The sequence below is a fragment of the Pholcus phalangioides genome, unplaced genomic scaffold, assembly GCF_987345545.1.
Source record: "Pholcus phalangioides strain wild (caught in Gottingen) unplaced genomic scaffold, Ppha-v1.0 ptg000013l_1, whole genome shotgun sequence".
Taxonomy (NCBI): domain Eukaryota; kingdom Metazoa; phylum Arthropoda; class Arachnida; order Araneae; family Pholcidae; genus Pholcus; species Pholcus phalangioides.
In genome coordinates, this window is record NW_028301606.1 from 9467294 (window position 1) to 9493113 (window position 25820).

Here is a 25820-nt window from a genome sequence, read left to right on the forward strand (position 1 = left end):
TCAACATCATGATATTTCGAGCAAAGTGAGGATTCTGGAGATGATAATATCCCCCCCATACACAGCTGGAAGTAATACTCGGAAATCATAGTACCAGATCTCGTGTAGGCCTCCTATAAACACGAGGCCTCGTGTCGTACCCAAATGCGTCCATGGGTTAAGATGGCTCTGATTATATAGACTACTCAGTTGCATTCTTAAAGTTTCCACACATGTTCACGCAATATTTGAAAGCTTCATCTCTTCAAAGCTTTCTGTGGCCCCCTTCACAACATTCCAGAACCGCAAGGGGAATGACATATGGCCCTAGGCTGAGAACCACTGGTCTAGATTACTGCTGATAATGATTGCACAGAACCAGGCCAAGAAGATTTGTCCGTAACTTCTCCGTTCTTGGATCCTACTGAACTAGGATTATGATAGAGTGAATAGCTAATCTCATCATAATTAAATTGGGTGCCGAGGGAGTTGAGTAAGCTTGGTAAAGGCCAAGACTTCCCAAATTGAAACCGTCTCAACTAATTCCCTAGAACTTCAGAAGCTTCGTTTAGAGTTACTTTCACTCAGGTTTGTCTTTGGCAAGAGAATAAACTGAGCTTCCATTGTAGTGGATGAAGAAACACAAGGGGCTTTCCCCTGGTGATCTCAATCCTGGTGATTTCAATCTTTTTTAAACACTCATCTAAGTTACATTAGAAGAATGGCAGAATTTTAAGAACGCCCCCGACTTTCATCAGCTTTTTTGCAAAATTAACTACAACCAATTAAACTACTGCACCAATTAAAATTTAAATTTGAAATTCCAAAAAAATTTAAATTTAGATTTTAAATAAGATTGAAATATATATAAATAGCATTTTAAACGTCTGTTTTATTTCATGAATCTTAACAGTTTCCTTTGTTTTGAACAAATTTCTACTCAATTACATTGATGCCATGGTATTACAGTAAAACTTCTCTTTTGCGGATACCGACGGGACAAAAAAATTCTCCCGTAAAAGAGAAGGAGTGACTGTTAATCAGGGGTTAAAATGTATACTTATTACATAAGGGCAAATTATTATTTGGACGTAAAAGAGGGGGTCGCCGCATCTCTGGGGTGTCCGTTGAGAGGGGTCTTACTGTATATCCTGTGCGGAAGCTGTTTTTAATGGGGTTTTTTTTTGAAAATTCACAAAAAATTGGATATCTCAGATATGTGAAACTTTTTACCAGCATAGGATAGCGCTATAATAAGAAACATACAAAAATTTTGAAATAAATTCATGTTTAATTACTATTGTTAATGGTATTTCTATTAGAACATTGTGTTTCACAATGTTGAGGTCCCTTTAAAGAGTAGGAAAGAAATTTACAATTTTTCATTCCATTTTCTGAAAATGATGAATTATTATTTTTTTCAGCAAAATCAATCGAATCGATAGCTATTTTCTCGTAGCGCCTAGAGGAAAGCAGTTAATCATAGTGTTTAAAGTAACGGTTTAAAAAAAATATTTTTCCTCTAAAAACCTAGAGAAAATATTCTATTTTAATACATATAAAAATGTTATATTACTTTTTCTTGAACCCTGGAGATACAACAACTGCCATAAAACTTTATAGGGAACTTCTATATTTTTAATGACGATGGGACATAAAAACTTTATGGATATATATATTTTAAAAAAAAACCACATTAAATGTGATTTTTTACGTCTTTGAAGTGAAAATTCGGCAAAAAAACCATATAAGAATTTGAAGAGAAATTGTTATAAGTCCCTCTGAAATTTTTCTTCTATCTGATAACGATATAGGAGAACAATACGTAATTTAAAAACCTTCACAACGTGATATTAGAGAAATCGTTTTTTTAAAATTAATAAATAAGAGGGGGGAGAGAGAGGAGAGAGTTTTAGAGGGAGAGTTATATATATATATATATATATAGAGAGAGAGAGAGAGAGAGAGAAAAAGAGGGAGAGAGGGAAAGTAAGAGAGAGAGACGTATCTAAAATACAGTCAAACTCGATTATAACGATACCATGGCTATAACGCCAATAATAATCACAACGTAATGATTTCGGATCTAACAACATGTTTTCGACACGCATGCTTTAGTTTTTACCGCTTTTTCCTAAGATATTGCTGTAACTAGAACTCTCAACATCAAAGGAATAATAAACCTGTTATACAGACCTACCTACCGACAGAATAATAAATCTGTTATTATTCTGTCGGTATAGTCAATACCTAAGACATTCCATATTTGAAGCTCCGACTTTCTTATTGTGGTACGACGTATGACCCTTTTTATGGACAATCCCGTAATTTTACGTGATTTTGCATATAATGCAAATCACTGATGTTTTCATATAATGTTTCGTTTTTAATGAAGCTTACATTTATTCCCAATCTTTACTAATCTTCTTAATCGAGAATGAATCCGCATGATTGAGAAATATTAATGCATATTTGGCTGTGTGTAAATGTGAATATTCATTCCACATATTCATTTTTTCACGAAATACATTTTAGTTCACTGCAGACTTGTCTTCTCACTTCACTTCACGCCAATTATTTATACGCAATAATTGGCAATTTCACTGACAATTGATAACTTTTTTTTCTGTTTTGGCGGGAATTGGTGAAGACCAGTGTATGTGTGATCCAATATTTTTGTGTATTTCTCGTTAAAAAATTATCACTTTTGATTATAATGAAGTAACAATTTGATGAATAGTAGTTGGTCGTATCTTATATATAAATGTGAAAGTATGTATGTATGTATGTATGTATGTATGTATGCTCTTTATACAAATCTACAGTTTTAGGCCGATCGTCGCCAGATTTTGCATATATACCAAACAGAACCGGGATTGAGCCGTAGGCTACTTTAAAAGTTCGTCAGAGCTGGGCAAATGCCCGAAATGGGCAAAAAACTGTCGGGCAACAATGGTTTTGGGGGCCTCAACAATCACTTTCGGAACGTTTACTTTGGTTACCGTGGTTTCCAACAATGCGTTTCAGACGTGTATATGTCTTTACAATGGTTTGTCACATCTTTAACGCTGCCATCATTACAGTTTATTCCTTTATAATGGTTTGGCTCTTTTCCAATACTCACAGTAATTGAAGAAAACCCTGGAAGCGCCAGATATTTTTTCTTGCATGTATACAGGGTGTCCTGTAAGTGCTAATGTGGCCTTTATCTCATCAACCACCCATCGTTGAGGTATAGTTTCAATTTAAAAAGTGCTTAAAAGGAGTTTGAATAATATTCGCTGCAGAAGCTGGATATCTGACGTCACTAACAACAGAGAACAACAACTACGGCGATAAAACTGGGAATAAAAATGTTCTACGCCAGCTGATGAACTCAATGCTTGCCTCAAATCATCAGCGCTCTACTTCACCAAACACCAACTCTGGCCATATCGCTACATTGCAATTTACTGCCATTAGTGAGATGGGTTGGAAGTGAAGGTTCTGTCTATCGGTGGTCGCCTCGAGTTTGTTAGGACATCAACACTCTGGCACGAAGCTAAAAAATTATCATTATCCACCAACATGCGAGTTCAACTGCAAAATGACTCAGCACTGCTATCATTTTCACATCAGTTGATCAACTTGGCAATGGAAGAATTCCCGTAGACCCAAGCACTGGACTGATTACGTTCCCAAATGGATTTTGCCAGTTATTATATATATAAACTCAGTTCAAGAACTTGCAGACAAAGTCTTCCCAAACATTCAACAAAATCACCGAAACCATGAGTGGCTTTGTGAGAGTGCGATTCTGGCACCGAAAAATGAGTGTGAACAAGATCAACGGAAAAATCCTAAAAATTATTCCGGGAGACTCCACATCTTACAAATCGGTTGACACTGTCACAGACACAGCGCAGACAGTTCTGTATCCTGCAGAATTTCTGAACTCTTTGGATATTCCGGGTGTGCCACCACACAATTTGACACTCAAAGTCGGAGCACCTGTAATGCTTTTAAGAAATTTGGAGACACCGATACTCTGCTATGGCAACAGACTCTGCGTGAAGAAATTGCACAATTGCATCCTTGAAGCAACGATTCTAACTGGATGTTACAAAGAAAAATAAGTCTTCATTCCACGTATCCCAATCATCACCGAAGAAATGCCATTCACTTTCAAGCGATTACAGTTCCCGATTCGTTTAGCTTTTGCCATGACAATCAACAAAGTGCAAGGCCAGTTGTTAGCAGTGGCAGGTATCAACCTACTTGAGCCCTGTATTTCTCATGGACACCTTTTCGTCACCTGTTCGTGTGTTGGTAATAGCAAAAATTTCTACATCTACACAACAGATGGAAAAAGAAAAAATATTGTGTATCCACAAGCGATTGCCTGAAGATTTAAATATAAAAGTAATTTTCTCTTACTTGATGCAGAAATTTTTTTGATTAAGAAGTAATTAATAAGCTATACATATATAAATTTTTTACGGGGCGGGCAACGTCGCCGGGTATCAGCTAGTCTTATATATAAATGTGAAAGTATGTATGTATGTATGTATGTATGTATGTATGCTCTTTATACAAATCTACAGTTTTAGACCGATCGTCGCCAGATTTTGCATATATACCAAACAGGACCGGGATTGAGCCGTAGGCTACTTTAAAAGTTCGTCAGAGCTGGGCAAATGCCCGAAATGGGCGAAAAACTGTCGGGCAACAATGGTTTTGGGGGCCTCAACAATCACTTTCGGAACGTTTACTTTGGTTACCGTGGTTTCCAACAATGCGTTTCAGACGTGAATATATGCCTTTACAATGGTTTGTCACATCTTTAACGCTGCCATCATTACAGTTTATTCCTTTATAATGGTTTGGCTCTTTTCCAATACTCCCAGTAATTAAAGAAAACCCTGGAAGCGCCAGATATTTTTGCTTGCATGTATACAGGGTGTCCTGTAAGTGCTAATGTGGCCTTTATCTCATCAACCACCCATCGTTGAGGTATAGTTTCAATTTAAAAAGTGCTTAAAAGGAGTTTGAATAATATTCGCTGCAGAAGCTGGACATCTGATGTCACTAACAACAGAGAACAACAACTACGACGATAAAACAGGGAATAAAAATGTTCTACGCCAGCTGATGAACTCAATGCTTGCCTCAAATCATCAGCACTCTACTTCACCAAACACCAATTCTGGCCATATCGCTACATTGCAATTTACTGCCATTAGTGAGATGGGTCGGAAGTGAAGGTGCTGTCTATAGGTGGTCGCCTGGACTTTGTTAGGACATCAACACTCTGGCACGAAGCTAAAAAATTATCATTATCCACCAACATGCGAGTTCAACTGCAAAATGACTCAGCACTGCTATCATTTTCACATCAGTTGATCAAACTTGGCAATGGAAGAATTCCCGTAGACCCAAGCACTGGACTGATAACGTTCCCAAGTGGATTTTGCCAGTTATTAAATTCGGTTCAAGAACTTGCAGACAAAGTCTTCCCAAACATTCAACAAAATCACCGAAACCATGAGTGGCTTTGTGAGAGAGCGATTCTGGCACCGAAAAATGACAGTGTGAACAAGATCAACGTAAAAATCCTAAAAATTATTCCGGGAGACTACACATCTTACAAATCGGTTGACACTGTCACAGACACAGCGCAGACAGTTCTGTATATCCTGCAGAATTTCTGAACTCTTTGGATATTCCGGGTGTGCCACCACACAACTTGACCCTCAAAGTCGGAGCACCTATAATGATTTTAAGAAATTTGGAGATGCCGATACTCTGCAATGGCAACAGACTCTGCGTGAAGAAATTGCACAATTACATCATCGAAGCAACGATTCTAACTGGATGTTACAAAGAAAAAGAAGTCTTCATTCCACGTATCCCAATCATCACCGAAGAAATGCCATTCACTTTAAAGCGATTACAGTTCCCGATTCGTTTAGCTTTTGCCATTACCATCAACAAAGCGCAAGGCCAGTCGTTAGCAGTGGCAGGTATCAACTTACTTGAGCCCTGTTTTTCACATGGACACCTTTTCGTCACCTGTTCGCGTGTGGGTAATAGCAAAAATTTGTACATCTACACACCAGATGGAAAAAGAAAAAATATTGTGTATCCACAAGCGATTGCCTGAAGATTTTAATTAAAATATTTAAAAATAAAAGTAATTTTTTCTTACTTGATGCAGAAATTTTTTTGATTAAGAAGTAATTAATAAGCTATACATTTTTTACGGGGCGGGCAACGTCGCCGGGTATCAGCTAGTTTGAATATATTTTTGAACCTTAAAAGTCTTGGAAACCTCAACCTCGGTTGTAACGACGTTTATAATTACAATATTTTTTGGAATCTTCGACGTCGTTATAATCGAGTTTGACTGTATATAGACTAGTATCTTACAATAGAAATATTCATTTATTTCACTTCAGATAATGCAAGCAGATTTTGTTTCGAGAATGGTACTTGGTCCAGGTGGTCAAACTATCGGTCGTGCCAACCTTTAAAACTACAAGAAGCTGACTTTCTTCAGGTATTGGTATTATTGATATTTTACAATACAATGTCCAGTCTGTTCCAAAAGTTTAGGCGCGGTATGAAAGTTTGGTTTTCTAGAAAATATTATAATCCTTATTTTCTTTTCAACGGTACACGGCCCAGGTTCTATCGACTATTGTCATTTTTAGCCGTTGTCCCCACCCCGATGAGGGCCAGGGTCGTATCGGAGAAACCTTTATTATACACAAGTTACTGCATTATAACGTTATACAAACATATCAGTAAAGTTCAATATTCTGCTACAGTGAAACCTGTGTGTAGTGATAAAATTTCCCGATGTTTTCTTTGGTCCCGGCGGAATGCCTAGTATAAGAAATAATGTAAATTTTCCATCTGTCTACAACGATAACCTGCCTATGGAAATATTTTTTTAGGTCCCCACAGTATCGTTATATAGACAGGTGTCACTGAATTATAAATAGCTACTGTTATCTAACTACTTTATGTAAAAGAATAATCTTTGAATTTCAAAAGAAAAACCAAACATACAAAGTCTTGTTTCATACATATCAGATCGAGTACATTGTGCTCATAAAAATATGAAAATAACGTGTTTCAAATGTTCAGACACAAAAGTCATTTTTGCAAATTCTTTCCTGCGTGTAACTGCACGATCAAGATTTTGCGTCAGGTGTGTAATATGAAAAATGTGTAAGAACTGATTTTTCATTATTGAATCGTGTCGAAGTGATCAAAACATTAATAAGACCGAAGTTTGTGGATTATGGGAGCTGAAAATGAAAGGAACGGGATGTAAATGAAATTTGAATGCTCTTTACAACGATCTGCACGAAGAACGGTATTTACCCTGTGCTAGCCATTATTATAGATTCTGAGCTAGAATCACGATGTGGGAGGTCACGTACAACCTTTAAACTACAGTGAAGGGGAGTTTAACACTAGAACCGCGGAGTGGGTCAATTTGACCCAAATCAAACTTCGGTTTCATTTATCTCGAAAACTTATTAGCAGATGTTAAACAAATTTCGTGAGTTTTCATGATATGATATGAATATTAATTCACGAAAATTTTATTATCTTCCCATTTCGTGTTTCTGAGTTATAAGTACTTATACCTAGAACCGCGGTTTGTGTCATTTTGACCCAACGTACTATTCTATAGGAAAAAAAGGGTGTAGAATTTTCTTGGAAGTGTTACCCTTTCTAAAAAGTATTTCTAAATGAAGATAGTGAAGAATAAAGGTCTTTCAAGGTCAAAGCCAATTCATTGTCAGAGCAGATTTTTTTTTTTTTCAATGTAAGAATGGCACACACACACAAGTAGAGCTAAATATTTTTTTCCTTTGTAAACTTGATTACCTGGAATTCTGACGGGTCTCAATAAAGATTTTCGGAGTGTAAAAAAGTTTAGCTCTATATATATATATATAGAAGAAACGTGTAGTTGAAATTTCTGGAGGCAAACGATGTCACAGTGGATTTCCAAATCTCGGGAAGTATCAGCATCCAACGAATCTCTCTTTCAGAGCACATAGAGATGCAACTGATCAAGCCATTTGAGAGCAAGGGCAGGAATGCTTCAACCGACACTTTTTTCACTACACTGAAGCTGGCTCAAATGCTAAAAGCCAAAAAAATACGAGCTTAGTAGAGACGAAATCGAAGAGCAATATTATCTCACACAATAAAGGTAGTGAAACAACAGTTGTATGGAACAATGATGCCACAATGACAATTTATCAAGGAAAGAACGATGTAAGCTTTTCATTATTCAGCACGCTTCATCTGACAGTCGATATTGGCAGTAGGAGTCCCAAAAAGCTTCCACACACACACACAAACTATTTCACACTACAATTCAAAAGTGTAACGATCGTTGTTGTAGCGATCAAATACATAGAAAATATTCGGGGAGGGTGGCATTATAGACGTTTACTACAATATCCTGGATCTCACTATAAAAAATTCCTGTATTTTGTAGAGCAGTACAGAAGGCCAGAACTATTTTTCGAAAGCAATTCGTCTAAAATAATTTTGAAGAGCTGCGTTCATCATACGCGTTGCCCTTGCGCAAAATGAAACGTTCGTGCGCTCTTGATCATGTAACTGTTCGTGAGCGATCAAAATAACAATAATAAGAGTAATAAATAAAAATAAACGAGTCTGATGTAAGGTAACATAAAAATGTGGAAACAAAATTGTTAATTTTTGCATGGGTTGTACAACTTCAACATGCGATGAATGTGCAAGAATAATGAAAAAAAAAGTTGCTCAATCATCATAAATTTCACTTATCAGTAAGAAATCAATATTTATTTGACACTATCATATTATAGACTTTCCCATGCTTAATTTGACGTGCTTATTTTACATCTTTGTCATATTATGCGATAACTGAAAAATTTTTTTGGACTGAATAGAGTAAATAATGTATACTAAATCATATTTTTATTGAATTACATAATTTTTTAGCTAATTTCGAAGCTCATTTTATATTCATAAACAAATATAATTTCCCATTATGAATATGCAATTGAACAACATTGAGTAACTGTAGGGGGGAAAACCCCAGGAATCGAAAATAAATTCCTGTTTTCGCTATGAAACACCGTTTTTTCCAGTGTGGGTCAATTTGACCCAGTCCGCGGTTCTAGTGTTAAGAATGGTATTTGGTCAAAGAATGTCTCTGCTCAGATGAAGAAATTGCACTGCATTGGTTACAAAATTACATTTCAACAATTCGTCCTTGAGTCAAAGATGCCGACTGTATCGTTTTGAAGAAAATCCCCTCAATCACCCTGCCAAAAATTAACCTTCGGAAACAAAAAAAATTAAACTTAGTTCATTATTACATGTTTCTCCGGAAGGAAAAATGGTTACGAAAGTTTGAAATGGTTTATGAACCATTTTACTTCAGTGGACAGACTTCTTTTGTTTTCTACGAGTCTGAAAATTAATTATCAGGAAATCTTGAGCATAATCTGCTCACATTTGGGAAGTAATTGAGGGTGGGTACAAATGGATATTTCAACTATATAGGCCCCGTTCACATGTGCAAATATTGCGGTAGCATTGGGAGTGCTAGCACCCGCTTGACGACTTTCTTCCTTCGTAAGGAAGGGAATGGAAAGCAGTTATTGATGAAAATTCTTGAAGCGGGTTTTAAACCAGCTTCAAGAATTTTCCCATGTGAACGGGGATATAGAGTCCCAATACATCTTTCCACTTCTACAAAGCCGTGGATTTTATAGCTAAACTCGCCTTGTTTGGTTAAGTTACCCCTAAAGGCTGAAACGCACTACACTGACGTGATGTTTTGTCACGTCGTCTCAGACACGTTGTAAATTTCGATTCGTGGAAATTCTGTGACGTGGGAATTTCACGTCATATAATTTCAACGTCACAGAATTTCCACGAATCAGAATTCACAACGTCTCTAACGAGACATGATAATCGCGCCATGTCAGTGTGTTTCTGCCTTAAGCCCGCATTTCAATCCCATGGGCTATCTCAACCCAATGAGTGTACAAGAAAGGAATGATTATAAAACTTTTGCGCAGCTGAAAATCAGCCATAGTAGCGTCATTACGTTGTTTGTATCTAAAAATGTCACAAAATTCTGTTCCATCCGTGGGAAAATAATGTATCTGCAGTGATATAAATATGTAATATGTAATGTATATAAATATGTGAAATAGTTTTTGTGCGTTATCTAGGAATTTAAAAAAAAAACTTTGTGCCCAAACTTTTAATACACTAGTTTATAGTTTTTCACACTTTGGTACACCCTTTATTTGGTACATTTAATAATTTTTTTTAAATGTGATACCATATACAGGGTGATTATAAAAAAACTATCCCGACATATGGGCCCCTAACTATCATACCATCCACAGAAACTGAATGAAATTTTGGCGTAAGGTATTTTGATGTATGCGCTCAAGAATGATATGGAAAACAACAGTGTCACTCTAACAGTTACGGTTACAGTGAGAAAATTTCGAAAATATCAAATGGCAACACCAAGTTTTTTGTATTGGAATGTGATTGTTGAAAAACCCTAAATAGCGTTCGAACGGCAACTGTAGCATGAAAATCACCGGCGGTAGATAGGCTAAAAGTGAGGACAACCAATAAGGACAGAGAAGCAGCATAAAATAAAGCATTTTATTGTGTTTCACACATTTCCCACATGACCTTGTGGAGGACTAATCAGGCTGGGATCTCAGCCGAAGAAACGGTGTGACGAATGAAACGAACATTAATGCTCTGGTGAACGGCAAAGTCCTTTTTATTTTTTCCTTGCCTAGCTCCGGGGATTTTCGTGCTACAGGTGCCATTCCAACACCATTTAGTGTTTTTCAGTATGGAGATCGCATTCCAATACAAAAAACTTGGTGTTGCCATTCTATATTTTCGAAATTTTCTCACTGTAACCGTAACTGTTAGAGTGACACTGTTGTTTTCCATATCATTCTTGAGCGCATACCTCAAAATACCTTATGCCAAAACTTCATTCAGTTTCTGTGAATGGTATGATAGTTAGGGGCTCATATATCGGGATAGTTTTTTTTATAATCACCCTGTATATGCAAGTTGATTGTGTTTCGATGAATCGCAAAAGATTACTTTGCTGCATTATCTAGTTTTCTGATATTGCTATTTTCTTATTGTGCCTAAATTTTTAAAACAGACTGTAGTTTGGCATTCGAATAACAAATGTTTTTAAACTTAATAGTTGTTTTCGTAGTTTGTTTAATTAAATAGCAGATACAATATTTGAGTGAGAATCTGGTAATATATTTTTATTACCTACCACAAACGTACGTTATCGTAGCTTAACACTTGTAAAGTGTATTAATTATTCATTTCTAGTGAAGTAATTAAAATGTATTTAAAAAAAACTCGATGGATCGATCAATATTTATATTTCGGAACATCGCAGTAGAGCTCCAAGTACACAACAAATGTTCCAGAGTTTGAGCTCTTCCTGAAGTGTCTAGTATAACGAAGAATTTATACTCCGGACATTGACCGTGAGCGAGATTTATACTTATAGTTTCGAAAACCGGATTATTTTATTTAAAATACTCGTATAATATCTCACTAATTCAAAATCGGGACATACATCACCAGTATTTGAGTATTTTTCCCCATAAATCTGAGAGTTTAAAATTTTTCCCATAATCAATCATCGAAATGGTATTTCGTATATTGTCATTCGATTGTTTTTGTTGTTTTTTTTATATTTTTCAAGGTTCTGTGGGATGTGAAAGAAGCCGCAACTATTTATTATGTCGGATACGGTTTTTCGCTCGTGGCTCTTATTCTCGCCCTCTTCATCTTCCTCTCTTTTAAGTAAGAAAAGCAATTATTATTTCCCCCCCCCCCTATTCTTTAGGAAATTTTATCATGAAAAATAAATCCATCAATTTAAGAATATAACAATAATAATAGAGAGAAACAACTTCTGTGAAAAGAAAATGGTTTTTATGAGTACTTTTAAGAGAAATCCCATACTTCTCTTTATAAACTCTCAAGTTTTCAGAAACACGATAAAATTTATAATAAAAATTCAAACGCACTTTAGTTTTTGCTGTTTTAAAGGAAGCTTTTAATCTTATTTTTTAAAAGTAATTTTATCCAAAAACAGATAAGGGTATCAATAAGTAGAGAAATATTTTTATATTTTTTAAGACTATAAAGAATTACTATTCGATTGTTTTCACAACTCTAGTTAGTATTGTCATACCGATATTTTTGTATAAAAAATGTTGAAAATAGTTTTTAATAGATTGATAAGTGTTGAGAATAGTTTTTTTAATAGACTAGAAATGTTGGGAATAGTTTATTTTGGTCTAAAAACATTATGAAAAGTAGAATAAGAAGAACATTATAATAAATATAAATAAAACTATAACAATAAATAACTATTATATAAATTATTCAGTAGGTCATTTTAGGTTCTAATCGGAAGACAAAGACAAAAAAATTGAAACAGAATACTATCCCGATGGGAACTTAGAGAGAAAGGCATAGTGTTCTCCGCCGGGAATCGAACATAGTCCTCTTGAAAACCGGGCAAGTGAGCTATTCGTATACACCACACGAGACACGACCACTCCTTCCTCATTCACGCACTGTGGCGTGGAGTAGAGGCTCCTTAGCCTCCTTTAACTTCAGCAAATGTCCCCCAGGGGGCGGCGGCACAGGATTTTGACGGAGACCAGTAGACTTTTGTTTCGGAGTTCACCTCGGCATAATAACAAAGAAAAAGTCTTTGTTTGATACATTGGGCTGAGAAAAAATCAAAATCATCTCACTCTTGCTACTGCCGCCATCTAGGGGCCATTGAAGTTAAGGCAGGCTACTGGGCATCTACTTCAGCGCGTCACGCCGCAGTGCGTAAATAAGGAAGGAATAACCGTTTCTACTGTGGTATATACGGATATCGCACTTGTGCTCGGTTTCCAAGAGGACTGGATTCGATTCCCCGTGGGGACCAGCGGAGTTTTCTTTCCGAGGCCTATTCGACATAATATCCTTAAAAAAGGAATTTCCCCTCCAACATTGGGCTGAGAAAATAATCAAAATCATCTCAAACCTAGTTAGTAACATAAGTTATCTAACCTGGAACGTCTGGTCTGGTTCAAACTCCGGTCAGTAGATTACGAGTTAACCCTTTGAGGAACAAGGGACTCATGGGTGCCAATGCAAATTATTGAATAAACATACGGACGAAGATGAATTTTTTTTTATTTTTTTCATCAAATATGTAATCTGCTGTATATTTTGTTTATCGGTTCGTCACTTTGAATCATAGCGCCGCCTATCGAGAAAAACTAGCAAAAATTGCAATTTTATATATGTCATTTTTCCCAAAAAATAATTGAGTTGTTCACATTCCTGAGTCTCGTTTGGCAAAATCTTGGAAGGTGGCAAAATTTTGTTTTCCTCTTTCAGTTTATGAGAATACGATAGAGGCAAATTGTAATAAGTCGAAAAGCCACAATATACCGTTTTAGCAAATACTGTTACAATTTTGTCATCGATAAACTTTGAAAAAGGGGCTTTTTAAAAAAAGGGACTACCTTTTCAAAATTTTGCCATCATTTGGCAAAATTTTCAAACATTTTCGCACCTGAGCTTAGAATTTATGATGTTTTTTTTTGTTAATAGGTAACTCTAACGAACTCATTTCAACACCTAAAAACTTTGTGTTATTCCATAAATCCTGTTGTCCTGAAAAAATTAAACTGAAATCTTATTTTAAATTTTGTTTTTAAATACGTTTCATAAGTATTTCATCTTTACTGGTTTGCTCCAGTCGCAAATCAAGTTGGATATGACAATACAAGGGCGCTGATGTACAGTTCGTAAGAAAATGAATGCAATTTCCGATCAGCTGATGGTGTGGTCGGCTGAAGTTGGTTTTCTGTGGTTTCCAACTTCAAGGCGCGAATGCGAACCGATCTCCCCGTTAAAAAGTCTCGCCACAGAGAGCAACAGGTCTACAACGTAACAAATATGCAATCATTACACTTCACTCACAGTTTGAAGTATAGATGACAGCACTGAGATATCAAGCACAACACTAGCTACACACACAGACTGTTAGGTGCACTCACTTTGTTCCAGACTCAGCCACGAAGCTGGGCTGGAAGAGATCTCGGGAACGGGATAAGTCCGGTGGCAGAGCCGCTGGCGTTCATTCATTCGATCAGCTGATGGTTACCGCACAAAAATTATGAACACGTAGGTACACTTTGGCAGGGACCATAACTTATTACGATTTTTATATACTATATCATTTTTCATAAATTTCTTATGAATTTATTATTAATTATTATTCATTTAATCAAAATTCAACAGATAATTAAAATGAGTAATCTTCGCCGTCAATCAAGTGCTTTTTACAAGGGGACACCAGTATCGTTTGGTAAGGGACAATTCTAGGTTATGGTGTCAATTGTGTGACTCCAACACAATTGACACGTTTAAAAAGGAATACGCTAAACATGTTAGGGTAAATCGAGGAACTATCCATACTTAGAATAAAACAACCATAAATACATTTTATGGGCATTTTATAATATTTTATTATGCATAAATATTGTTTATAATTTTTGAAATTGCATTTTTAATTTGGTTTTTTTTTTTTTTTTTTTTTTTCAAACCGAGCACAACTCAGGTCTATTGCCATAGGCAATTTACTACCTAGTGAGTTGTGCCGGAAGTGTAAGTACGTGTACCTAACAGTCTGAGTGCGTATCTAGTGTTGTGTATGATTTTTCAGTGCTGCCATCTATATCTCAAAAGTGAAGTGAGTGATGTGTAGTGACTGAATGCTTGTACTGTTTGTAGGACTGTTACTCTCTGTGGCGAGACTTTTAATTTGGTTGCTGTATTTTAGTAATATATGGCATCCATACTTCCTATGGGCAATTTTTTTCTCAGCCACCTCGTTGGGCATTTTGCCTGTTGTGGCCTTGTATTTGTACTTTGTACTATCATTTTTTTCAATTTTATTATAAATTATTTTCAATAACTGAAAATTTTCAAATTCTTTATTATTTAAGAGCATGGAACTCGGAAATGCTTTACGAGAACCTTTCTTTTTGCCGTTTCCTTAGTGATAGATGACGCGAATCTCATGAAAAAATAAGAAATATGTACATGATTCTTTAACATATTCGATTGTCATTTATTTTATTTTGAGGTAAAACTGTTGAAATATTAATTTCAACAGTTTTACCTCGTGAATAAGTTTTACCTCAAAAACATGAATATTTTAATTGCAGAAAAAAATTGTTTATTATCATAATTGGTAAGAAATAAAAAAGAAATAATACCAAAATAAATCGTGATAATCATTGTTGATGATACTATAAATTATCTCTCAATGTGTACGATGATGTATATTCACGAATTATCGCGCCTACAATTGCGTATAAACTGTGTTCCCCAAAAACGTATTTATAAAAAATATTGTGTACTTTTAAATATAATTTACGTATGCATGAAATGGCACATGTTTCTTGAGAAAAAGGTTACTGAATGTTAAATCATAATAATCAATCACTGTTCATAGAATACACAGTAGCATGCATACAAAAAACTAACTTATTTAGTGAAATAAGCATCTTACCGTAAAATTTGCATTTCAAAACAAATGTTTACTAATTAAAGAAAAACAATAGAAAACAAACGAAAACGCACAAAATGAAAAATATCGGTAAAAGTAATTGGTAAATTAAAATAATTAACTGCTAAAAATAAAATTAAAAAAAATAATAAACTTTCAATATCTTTTATCATTGAATAAAAAAATACAATAAAATAAAAAGCGTCATTGATTCTAAAGAATACCACTTTTTCACAAAAAAAGGTATTCCTCTCCAAAAAAATAGAATTGTATAAATTTATTTGGTATTCGCGTAATTGTTATACCGCTAAAATTGGACGATTTCCTGATTCATAAATATATGAATTATGCATGAATCATAAACATTTTCTGCAGTTTTTCGATAACATTCACTTTTCGGCATCAAATATTTGGATTTCTATTCTCTTTCTCATTAAGAATTATTTATTCATGAAACGAATTCAGATTTTTACATAAGCTCTCGCATCTTACACTTATTTAACGGAAACAAAAGATGATTTGGTGAGACAAAAGACAAATAAGAATATAGGGAAAGTGGCAATTAATATAAGTAAAGTATGGAGGAAAAAGTATTTTTAATTAAATTACTTATTATACGTTGAGGAAAAAATAAATTCTTATTCAAGTTCTTAAGAATTTTTTGAGCTTGAAGGAGTTCTATGAAAGAAATTTCTTTTAATCAGAAATGTGTGAATATTTTTTTTTTAAATATCGATATGTTATACTGAAAAAATTAGGTGAGGGTGAAAAATCATTAACTAAAGTCTCATCTTCGGCATCTGCCAGTTTATTAAAGAAAAAATTTTTTGGCGCTATAAATATTCCAGAAAATGGGGAAAAATTTCTGGCGCGTATGAGAAACTTTTCTTGATCTCCTATTACAGTATATTTTTTCCTCTTTTTTTCGCCTAAATAAAAACTAATTTACTAGTAGTCCGTGTTTTTTTTTTTCCAACTTCAAACTATTTTATTGAGATTAAGGAAAAAAATTGTTTCGTCAGCTTTTAGCTTTTTTTTTATAAAATTTATTATTTTTTCATGAAATATTGGTATGGAAATATGCTTTTTTTTTTCTTTTCGGTTATAGGCACTGGCATATTGTATCACTTGCTACTTTAATTAATATTACGGGTTTATGATTTATTCGTTGAGATGATGTGTGATCCTAGGTGACCTACTGTACTAAACTAAAGCAGTGTTATTCATCTGCTGGTGCCGGTCCGCGAATCATTTCTGCCAATTCATATAGTCGCTACATAATTTTAGATTTATAAACAATAATATACCGGCATATTATATGCTATTTGATTGCTATATCCATGACAGAACAGTGTTCCAATACACAGAGTGTCCAGTAAGTGCTGATGCGACCTTTATCTCATAAACCGTCCGTCGTAGATGTTTAGCTTCAATTAAAAAAAAATGCTCAAAAAGGCGTTCGAAAATTACCTTGTACCAGTTTTGAGAGTGGAAATACAGGGTGTAACCGAATAAAAAATTAAATTTTCATATGGTCCCCTTGCCCTCTAACGCCTAACTCCACATAAAAAAAATAACTTATATACAGTCCCCGTATGCCCCAGAAACTAATTATAAAGTCATTGCCCTGTCTCTCCTGAGGCCAAGAGAAAAAAATTCAGTGTAAGGGCAACATTCGCTAATATATTCGAATTCAAAAATTAGAAGCTTGGAAAGGACAACCTGATTGAAGGAAAGGAGCGTTGTGTCCATTATAGTTTTTGCTGTTCTTTCATAACTCTTCTCTTCGACTTTTGAATTCAAAGATCTTAGCGAATATTACAATTAGAAGCATGGAATATTTTCCGTTAGCTTCGATAGATGCAGGGCAACAACTTTCTAAAAAGCTGGGTTTTCCTAGGAGTACAACTTTTGCGCCGTGTGCAGCGTGAAAACGCTGATTGGTTAAAAACCCGAAATTCAGGTTTCTTTGACCAATCAGCATTTTCACGCTCCGCGCGTTGTGGAAACCTGCTCCTAGGAAAACCAGGTTTTCCTGGCTTTATTGTTAGTTGGAGGACAAGGGAACCGCGTGTAAAAATTAAGATTTTTTTATTTATTTTGTGGTACACTCCATTTTCACGCTCGTAACTGGTACAGGGTAATTTTTGAACACATTTTGAGTATTTTTTTTAAAAATGGAAATCGTACCTCTACGACAGACAGTTGATGAGATAAAGTCCGCATTAGCACTTACGGGACACCCTGTATACATGGACACAACTGTTATTCCCTGGAAAAAATATACAACGTTAACTTACGTATTTTTTTCTCAAAAAGATGTTTTTACTTATAAAGATGACATTATATGATTATTTACCTCATTGTAATTGGAAGTTTTTGTGTATGACCAGTGGTTAAAAAGCAAAATGCCTGGGTATGGACTTTCCGGACAAGCTGTATAATGTTATCTGTCATTATAATTACTTATATTTATTGGCTGTTTCTAATGCAGTCGAATCCCGTTATAACGAACTCCAAGAGACCGAAGAAATCACTTCGTTATAACGGAATTTAGTTATAAAAGAATCCCAGGTTTTTGCATTATTCCTACGTAAACTTATCTGAGAGATTAGAAAAGTGTTCGTTAAAACGAGATTTGACGGTATCTAATATTTATTTATTTAGTGCAATGTAATTACAAGGAATTTTGAATAATATTAGAATGAAAATAATTTACTTACTGAGAAATGAAATTATTTATCCGTTATTTCTTTATTCATAGAGATCTCAGATGTTTGCGGAACACTATTCATACTAATCTGTTACTGACTTATATTCTAATCGACATCACGTGGATACTCACGGCTACTCTGCAGTCGAATCAGAATCCTGGCACTGCAAAAGTAAGTGACACGTGATCAAAACAGAATAAATAACCTTTCAATATTTTATCCCTTACTGCGGCTATTAAAATTCTACTGATCCGCATTACCATAGGCGCAGTGGAACTCACTTAATCCTCTGTGAAAAATGTCACACTTTTTTTTCAACTATATTTTTTCGATTTTGTGCAGGTGATGCTGCTCCCCACACACACAACTCCAATAACAATAAACCGAGGAATATTAAATACTCTAGCCTTTTATATGATTTATACTGAACGCATATTTCTATATTTTCCTGAAATGAAGGGGAAAAAATCCGTCTCTCTTCAAAAAAAACTGATTCCGCCCACTAAACAGTCAATCTGACAGGTTGGGGGGGGTGAATGGAAAACATTTGTTCGCGAAAAAAAACCTTGCTTTACAGAGGTTTCTGGACTCGTTATTGCCGGGATGGTTTTAAAGACGCGAGATATTTCGTTATATTGCCGAAATACAAAACACCAAGTTTGGCGAGATATTTCATTTTTGCCGAAATACAAGAACAAAGCTTGACGAGAGATCTCGTTATTGCTGAAACATGAAGTGTCAAGTTCGGTGAGATATCTCGTCATTACCGAAATGCAAAGCAGCAAGTTTGGCGATATATCGCGTTATTACAGAAATACAAAGCATCAAGTTTGGCGAGATATCTCATTATTGTCGGAATATAAAACATCACGTTTGGCGAGATATCTCGTTATCGCCAAAATACAAAGCATCCAATTTGGCGAGATATTTCATTTTTGCTGATATACAAACATCAAGTTTGGGGAGATATTAGATGCCGCTGAGAGGGTCAGCCATAAATTTGAAGAGGAAAATTCAAAAAATATTTTTTTTTTCCCGAACTAAAACTTTTTTGGAAAGGACATAAAACCTGCAGTTTTTTTGTGTGATATAAACACGATTCAATTTCGTGTTGTTCCTTAATATGACCTGAAATTTATTTTGTAGTTCTTAGTCTTAGCGAAATAGATATTTATTCCTAAGTCGAAATGATTTATTACAGAATCCACTTTATATCTTCTCATTCCGTTTCCTTTTTTTCATATCATACGTCCTACAGATAATGTAAATTTTGTCTTCTCCAGGCAGCCTGTATGCTGGTCATTATACTGACATACCTCTTAGGCACGAACTTCTTCTGGATGTTCGTCGAGGGTCTGTATCTCTACACGCTAGTAGTGAGAACGTTTTCAATAGATAAAGTTCAGTTCAAAGTCTACCTCGCAATCGGATGGGGTAAGTCCGCATATTTTAATAAATCTCGGAAACGGGACAGTTTAATAATCGCTTTTTCATGCTGGATCACGTAACATTTCATTTTGAATTAATGTTTCCAGACTATTCCGCCTGTTTTATATTCACGTTCCAGAGAAAGCTTCTCGAATTATTTGAAATCCAAGGCGACATAAATTTATCATACGGTTCATCTTAGATAAATTTTCAATCTCTTTTGAATAATGAATGAACTTATATAAGATAAGAAGATAAGCAACGTTTTATATTCAGTGGTGTAGTATATGAATGAATTGTTGGTTGGCAAAACTATAATTAAATTATACCAAAATATGCATTTTAATTTAATTAAGTATATGTTTAATTAAAATTTAATTAAGATGTACAAACACGCTTTTTTCGAACAAAGGGAATAGCGTCGTGCAAAACAGAAGGGAAAGTTTTCTAAAGGAAGATAGCTTCTGTTAAACTCACCCACTGACTCACCACCGCGACTCATTTCAACCGGTGTTTGAAAACTTCCGCTAACCTGCCTCTCACACACACATAGAACATCAAAGTTAGTTCTCCGAAAACAAGGAACCAGTCTTTTTTATCAACCTTACCCGAAGAAAACTTACAGATAAAACTGGCGACACGATGATTACTGCAAGAAAACTCGTCTCTCGTCCCCCACTCTGTGAAACATGTTCAATAAGATCCTCGGAACTAATGAGAACTAAGTCCAAAATAGCAGTACCCCTAGTAGCTTCTGATACATGCTGATACAAAAGATTATCAAGCACCAACTTAAGAAAGTCATTGATCTCTAGCTGAAATGGATGTAATGGGACATGTGTCGGCCCCCTCTCGATAGGAAAGTCTAGGACAGAGAGCAATGTAGGTATGTGTAGTACTTTCAATGACTTTTTCGCGTCGGTTTTTAATAGAGAATACGATATTTACTGTACGGGTGTTGCATGGAGTAATTAAATCCTCAACGATATTCAAATGGAAGATGTGGAGGTCCTGAATCTTCTAAAGAATGTATGTGCGAGCAAAGCACCAGGAGATATCTATCCTATGGTCCTCAGGGAATGTGCTAATGAATTGTTGGGGCCAGTTCGCGCGGATCTGCATTAGTAGTGTTGCTGAGGGTATCATCCCAAGGGATTGGAAGCTTGCTAATGTTGTTCTGATACTTAAAAAGGGTAGTAGAGAGGCTGCGTCCAATTATCCTCCAGTGAGTTTGACGGGCTCCCTCTCGAAAATTTTGGAAATTCTTGTTAAAAAGCAATTGGTGAAGTGGCTAGACGAGAATATATTTATAGTGTATTGTCGGATAATCAGCATGAGTTCAGGAAGAGGAAGACGTGTGTAACTAAACTCCTTTGCTTCTATGATCACGTGACTAAGGCTTTGGATAAGGGCAGAACTGTAGATGCTGTTAATGTTATGTAATGTATATGACATCCATGCTTGTTATGGGCATCTTTTTCTCAGTCACCTCGTTGGGTTTTTCTCCTGTTGTGGCCTTGTTTTTGTATTTGTATAAGTTGAATTTTAATTTTACTTACAATTTTATAGATTTTCTTTTGTTTATTAATTTTGAGAAAGAAATTGTATATTCATCTTTCTTTGGAAGCTTTGAAATTAAAAAACATATATTAGTGGTGTATATATAATATATAAGTATAGAAATGATGAATCCCTGTGATGTTTTTAGATCAATTTCAGTCTTTTCTTCTTTTAATAATGTGATGATTACAAGAAACATAATTTAGTTTCATTTGTATATACAGAGTCTCCCATAAGTGCTAATGAGGCCTTTATCTCATCAACTGTCCGTCGTAGAGGTTTGATTTTAATTTATGAAATACTCAAAAAGCGTTCAAAAATTACTCTGTACCAGTTTAGGGAGTAAAAATACAGTGTTCAAAAAAATAAAAAATCCAAATTTTTATACAGTGTCCCGTCCTCTAACTTCCAATTAGGGACTTGTTGCCCTATTTCTCCTGAGGCTAAAAAAAAAAAAGTTTCCAAGTGCAATATTCGATGAGATATTCGAATTCCAAAAACGTAGAATTGGAAGTTAGAAGACAAGGAAGCCGTAAACAAATTTAGATTTTTTTATTTTGTGACGCATGGTATTTTCAAGCTCAAAACTAGTACAAGGCAATTTTTGAACGGCTTTTGAGTATTTTTAAATTGGAATCATACCTCTAGGATGAACGGTTAATGAGATGAAGTCCGCATTAGAACTTACTGGACATCCTGTATAGTTATTACTAGTATATATGTGTTACGGCCACAGATGGAAATCGGCAAGTTCACCCAGCCAATGTCCGAATTTCGGGTTTTGGCCGTGCTCTGTATATCGATCCCTATAATTCGGGTCATCACATGGGTTGGTGTATTTTTGTAATCATAGTAAATCATGATAAACTTAACAATCAAAGAATCGAAAAATTCTAATTATCAGTGAAATATCAGTGTCGCTCATCCCTAAATATCAGTGTCTAAGTGATCGATGTATTGGGATTTATATAGAGATCAATATATATATATATATATATTATTCCCGTTTATACCGTATTTATATATATAATAAGGCGTGTAATAAGGGACCCTCTCAATATATAGGATGAATGTATACACACTGACTGATTTCAGGCTAGCGGTAACATATACATTCTCTCCGAAATTGTTTATGCAGTAGACATCTATACAGCCGTTGACTTTAGAAATGCACTCACAAGTACAAAAAGTTTTCAAATATCGTGCAGATAGAAGTGAATTACTTTTTGGGTTAGATAATACAATTGAACGACCGACGTTAGTTGACAAAAATTGCAAAAAGGAACCACGGCTATACGCGTTTCGGAACTATATGAAGTTCCTTCATCAGTAGCAGAAATAGTGAAAAATTTTGTTAAATACTCCTTATAGCGGGAATATATTTAAAATATTTTTCACTTTTTCTGCTAGTGATAAAGGGACTTAATATAGTTCCGAAACGCGTATAGCCGTGGTTCTTTTTTGCAATTTTGGGTCAACTAACGTCGGTAGTTCGATTGCATTATCGTGCAGATACTTAGAAGTAACTGCAGTAGAAAATTACAGTCGGAATTTAACAGTAGAAAATCAATTTCAGGGGTTCAAAACAAAAAAAAAAAACTTTTTCCTTCTGAATTTTAATGGATTGCGACTTGCGGTAACCCTCTATTTCTCCCCATTTGGGATTTTTTAGAAATTTCGGCGATAGTTAAAAACATTTTTGGTGACAATTGGCAACTTTTATTGCATTTGATAATTTTTTGGCGATAGTTAGTGGTCCGTATGGATCCCCATTTCCCTGTATATGTATGAAGGAAATATAGTCAGAGCTATTTACTACTTTTACTTTTCTATCGCCTCCCGTTGGCTGGATGAAACAACTTACAAAAAGTAAGCAATTACCCTAGTAAGCGTTTCTACAGGGATACACAATCTTCCTTCTTATTTCCACGGGGTACAGCACATATTTTGCTGCCTTATACTGATTTTCAAAGGAATTTACGTATCATTGAATAATTCTCTAATGATGACTTTTTGTAAAAGCACTTTCTCACTATTTACGGGACGTAAAAATGGAAATACATATTTCATCTTTCTTTATCTTTAAATAAAAATTTAACTATTCTGTAATAAATCAGACATCTTACGGTTCATAAGTGGATATAAATGAGCTCTTATAGTCTCATCTATAGCATCCCGAAAAACGAATACAAATACAACCCCACAACAGGCAAAATGCCCAACGAGGTGGCTGATAAAAAGATGCCCATAAAAATATGGAATTCATATATTTCAAAAATACAGCAACCCAATTAAAAATGCAATTAAGAAAAATTGTAATCAATATATGCACATGATAAAATATTATACAATGCCCATAAAGAATACATGTGAAGGTGCGAAGATAAAAACTGGATACAGATTACTCGTACGGGAAAGGGAGGGCGACATTCCACCTCCGCCTTTCTACCTATATGTCAATAATATTGGATTGAATTTTGGTTTTATTGGCGCAAGGACCAATTAGGTCAAACTGCTCCAAAACAAATGAACATATAAAAACAAGATAGAATTTGTTCTTATCGGGTCAAGAAACTAAAAGTACGTATGCTAATAAAACAGCAAATAATATAATTTTGCCACTGAACGAGGAGAGGGCGATTTTCCCCCTCCGTCCTCCTCCTGTATCTGCCTATATTATGATTCTTGAATTCCTGTAAATTCAAGCGAAATTGTGCATGAATATTAAATGTTTTTGTAGATTAACGCGCGTGCGAGAAACTTTTATTTACTCGAAAAGCAAAAGTTATTTTCACTTTAACAATGGATCTACGAACAATTTCCGCGTTTTTTGTTTCTTCCGAATAATGAATATTTGAGCAACGAAAAAAAATTAAAAATGAATTTTTTTTCCACTAAAAAAATTGCATAATGTATTTTATTATTTAAACAATTCTAAACCAGGTTATTACTGTAATAATACTATAACAAATATAGAAAAAGTAATTTTTCCGCAGATGTGTGTGTGTGGTCCTTTCACTCAACTTTAATTGCATTATTCCATCGTACGTACATAACTATCGTTATGAAACTAAAATTAGTGACAAACTAGAAACATTTTTAATGATAACAACATAAAATTTCAAATTTTATTTTTAATAATTTGATTCTAGATGAGTTCAAGTAATTAGTGAAATTGCTTCACCGTAAAGTTCTAACCTTATCAGTCTGTGTTAATATTTCTCTTCTAGAAGGGTGATTGGATTTCTTACCATCGTAAGACAGAATTTAACTAATGAACCGGGTTTTTTTCCCCCTTTTTTTGCAAAAAAAAAAATGGGTAAAGAAAACTTCATTGAAAATTCAGCGAAATAATTTTTTTTTAGGAAACAAAATTGCATTTCATTCTCCCATGAAAGTATTTCAGTTAAGAATAAGAGAAACATCAGATGAACTTTCTCCAGTCGGGATCGGGGAAACAAAAGGAATAATTTTAATGAGCATTTCGGAACAAAAGTATTGTGGTTACGTCTTGACCTCTTTCTGATGATGATGATGATGATAATTCTGAAGACAAATGATTCGCATATTTGATGACCTGAAAGATCATTATCTGTTTTTCTTTCTCGAAAAAAAATATAGTCTCATTTTTGAAGTTGAATGAAAAGCATAAAAATATGTTGTTTTTTTTTCCTTTAATTAATGCTGAGTTCTTGGAAATCTGCGTTCTGTCTTCAATAACAGGGATATTTTCAGTGCTGCATCCATCAGTGAATTTTCTTTTTGTTTCGGTCGACATCGATAGGGCGAATAAATTCAAGAAAAACGAGAAGCAACTTATAGATAGTTTTAAAATCTGTTTTTCATTTCTTTCAGCCTAAGTGGCATGTGCCTTGAATGTATCGTGTAATAACATTGGTGCAACCATGTGCTATGTTACGTAGGTGCGGCACCGATTAGAAACTGATTAGTAAATATGTTTCCTTCAATTCACCTCGCTTATACAAGAGTAGCCGATTTACGGTACGGAATCGGACAGTAGGCGCGAGCATGGAATAGGGTGGTCAAATCATGCTACTGAGAAACCGGGACAAATCATGATTGAAAACCTGCCCGTAATGCGAATTCACTGATAAAAACCCTAGCGTCTTGAAAAACTTATTCGGAAAACATAATACTGTAGTGCTGAATTGTAAGGTAATAGATCAAATTACCCATAAGCACTAGAAGCCTGGGCCTTATACGGTTTAATTCAACATTTTAGGGCAGCACGCTGAAATAAAAGGAAAATTTTCGCGAACCGGCATAAATGGGAAAAATGTTTTGCGAACCAATGAAAAAATAAGGAAAAAAACTTCCTAATCTTCTAACATACTTTTTTTGATATTTTTATACAGGGTGTCCCGTAAGTCCTGATTAAGGCCTTTATCTCATCGAACGTTCGTCGTAGAGGAATGGTTCCAATTTTACAAATGCTCAAAATAACTCTG

General features: G+C 34.9%; 1 protein-coding gene across 1 annotated transcript in view; it reads left to right on the top strand.

Annotated features, from left to right (window-relative positions):
* Positions 1-25820, top strand: part of LOC149078572 (diuretic hormone receptor-like) — a 98835-nt gene that overhangs the window by 43055 nt on the left and 29960 nt on the right. Inside the window, exons 4-7 of the mRNA XM_089240688.1 lie at positions 6417-6517; positions 11762-11862; positions 18414-18534; positions 19647-19797. Of these exons, the coding sequence (XP_089096814.1) occupies positions 6417-6517; positions 11762-11862; positions 18414-18534; positions 19647-19797 (474 nt within the window). The remainder of the gene's footprint in view (positions 1-6416; positions 6518-11761; positions 11863-18413; positions 18535-19646; positions 19798-25820) is intronic.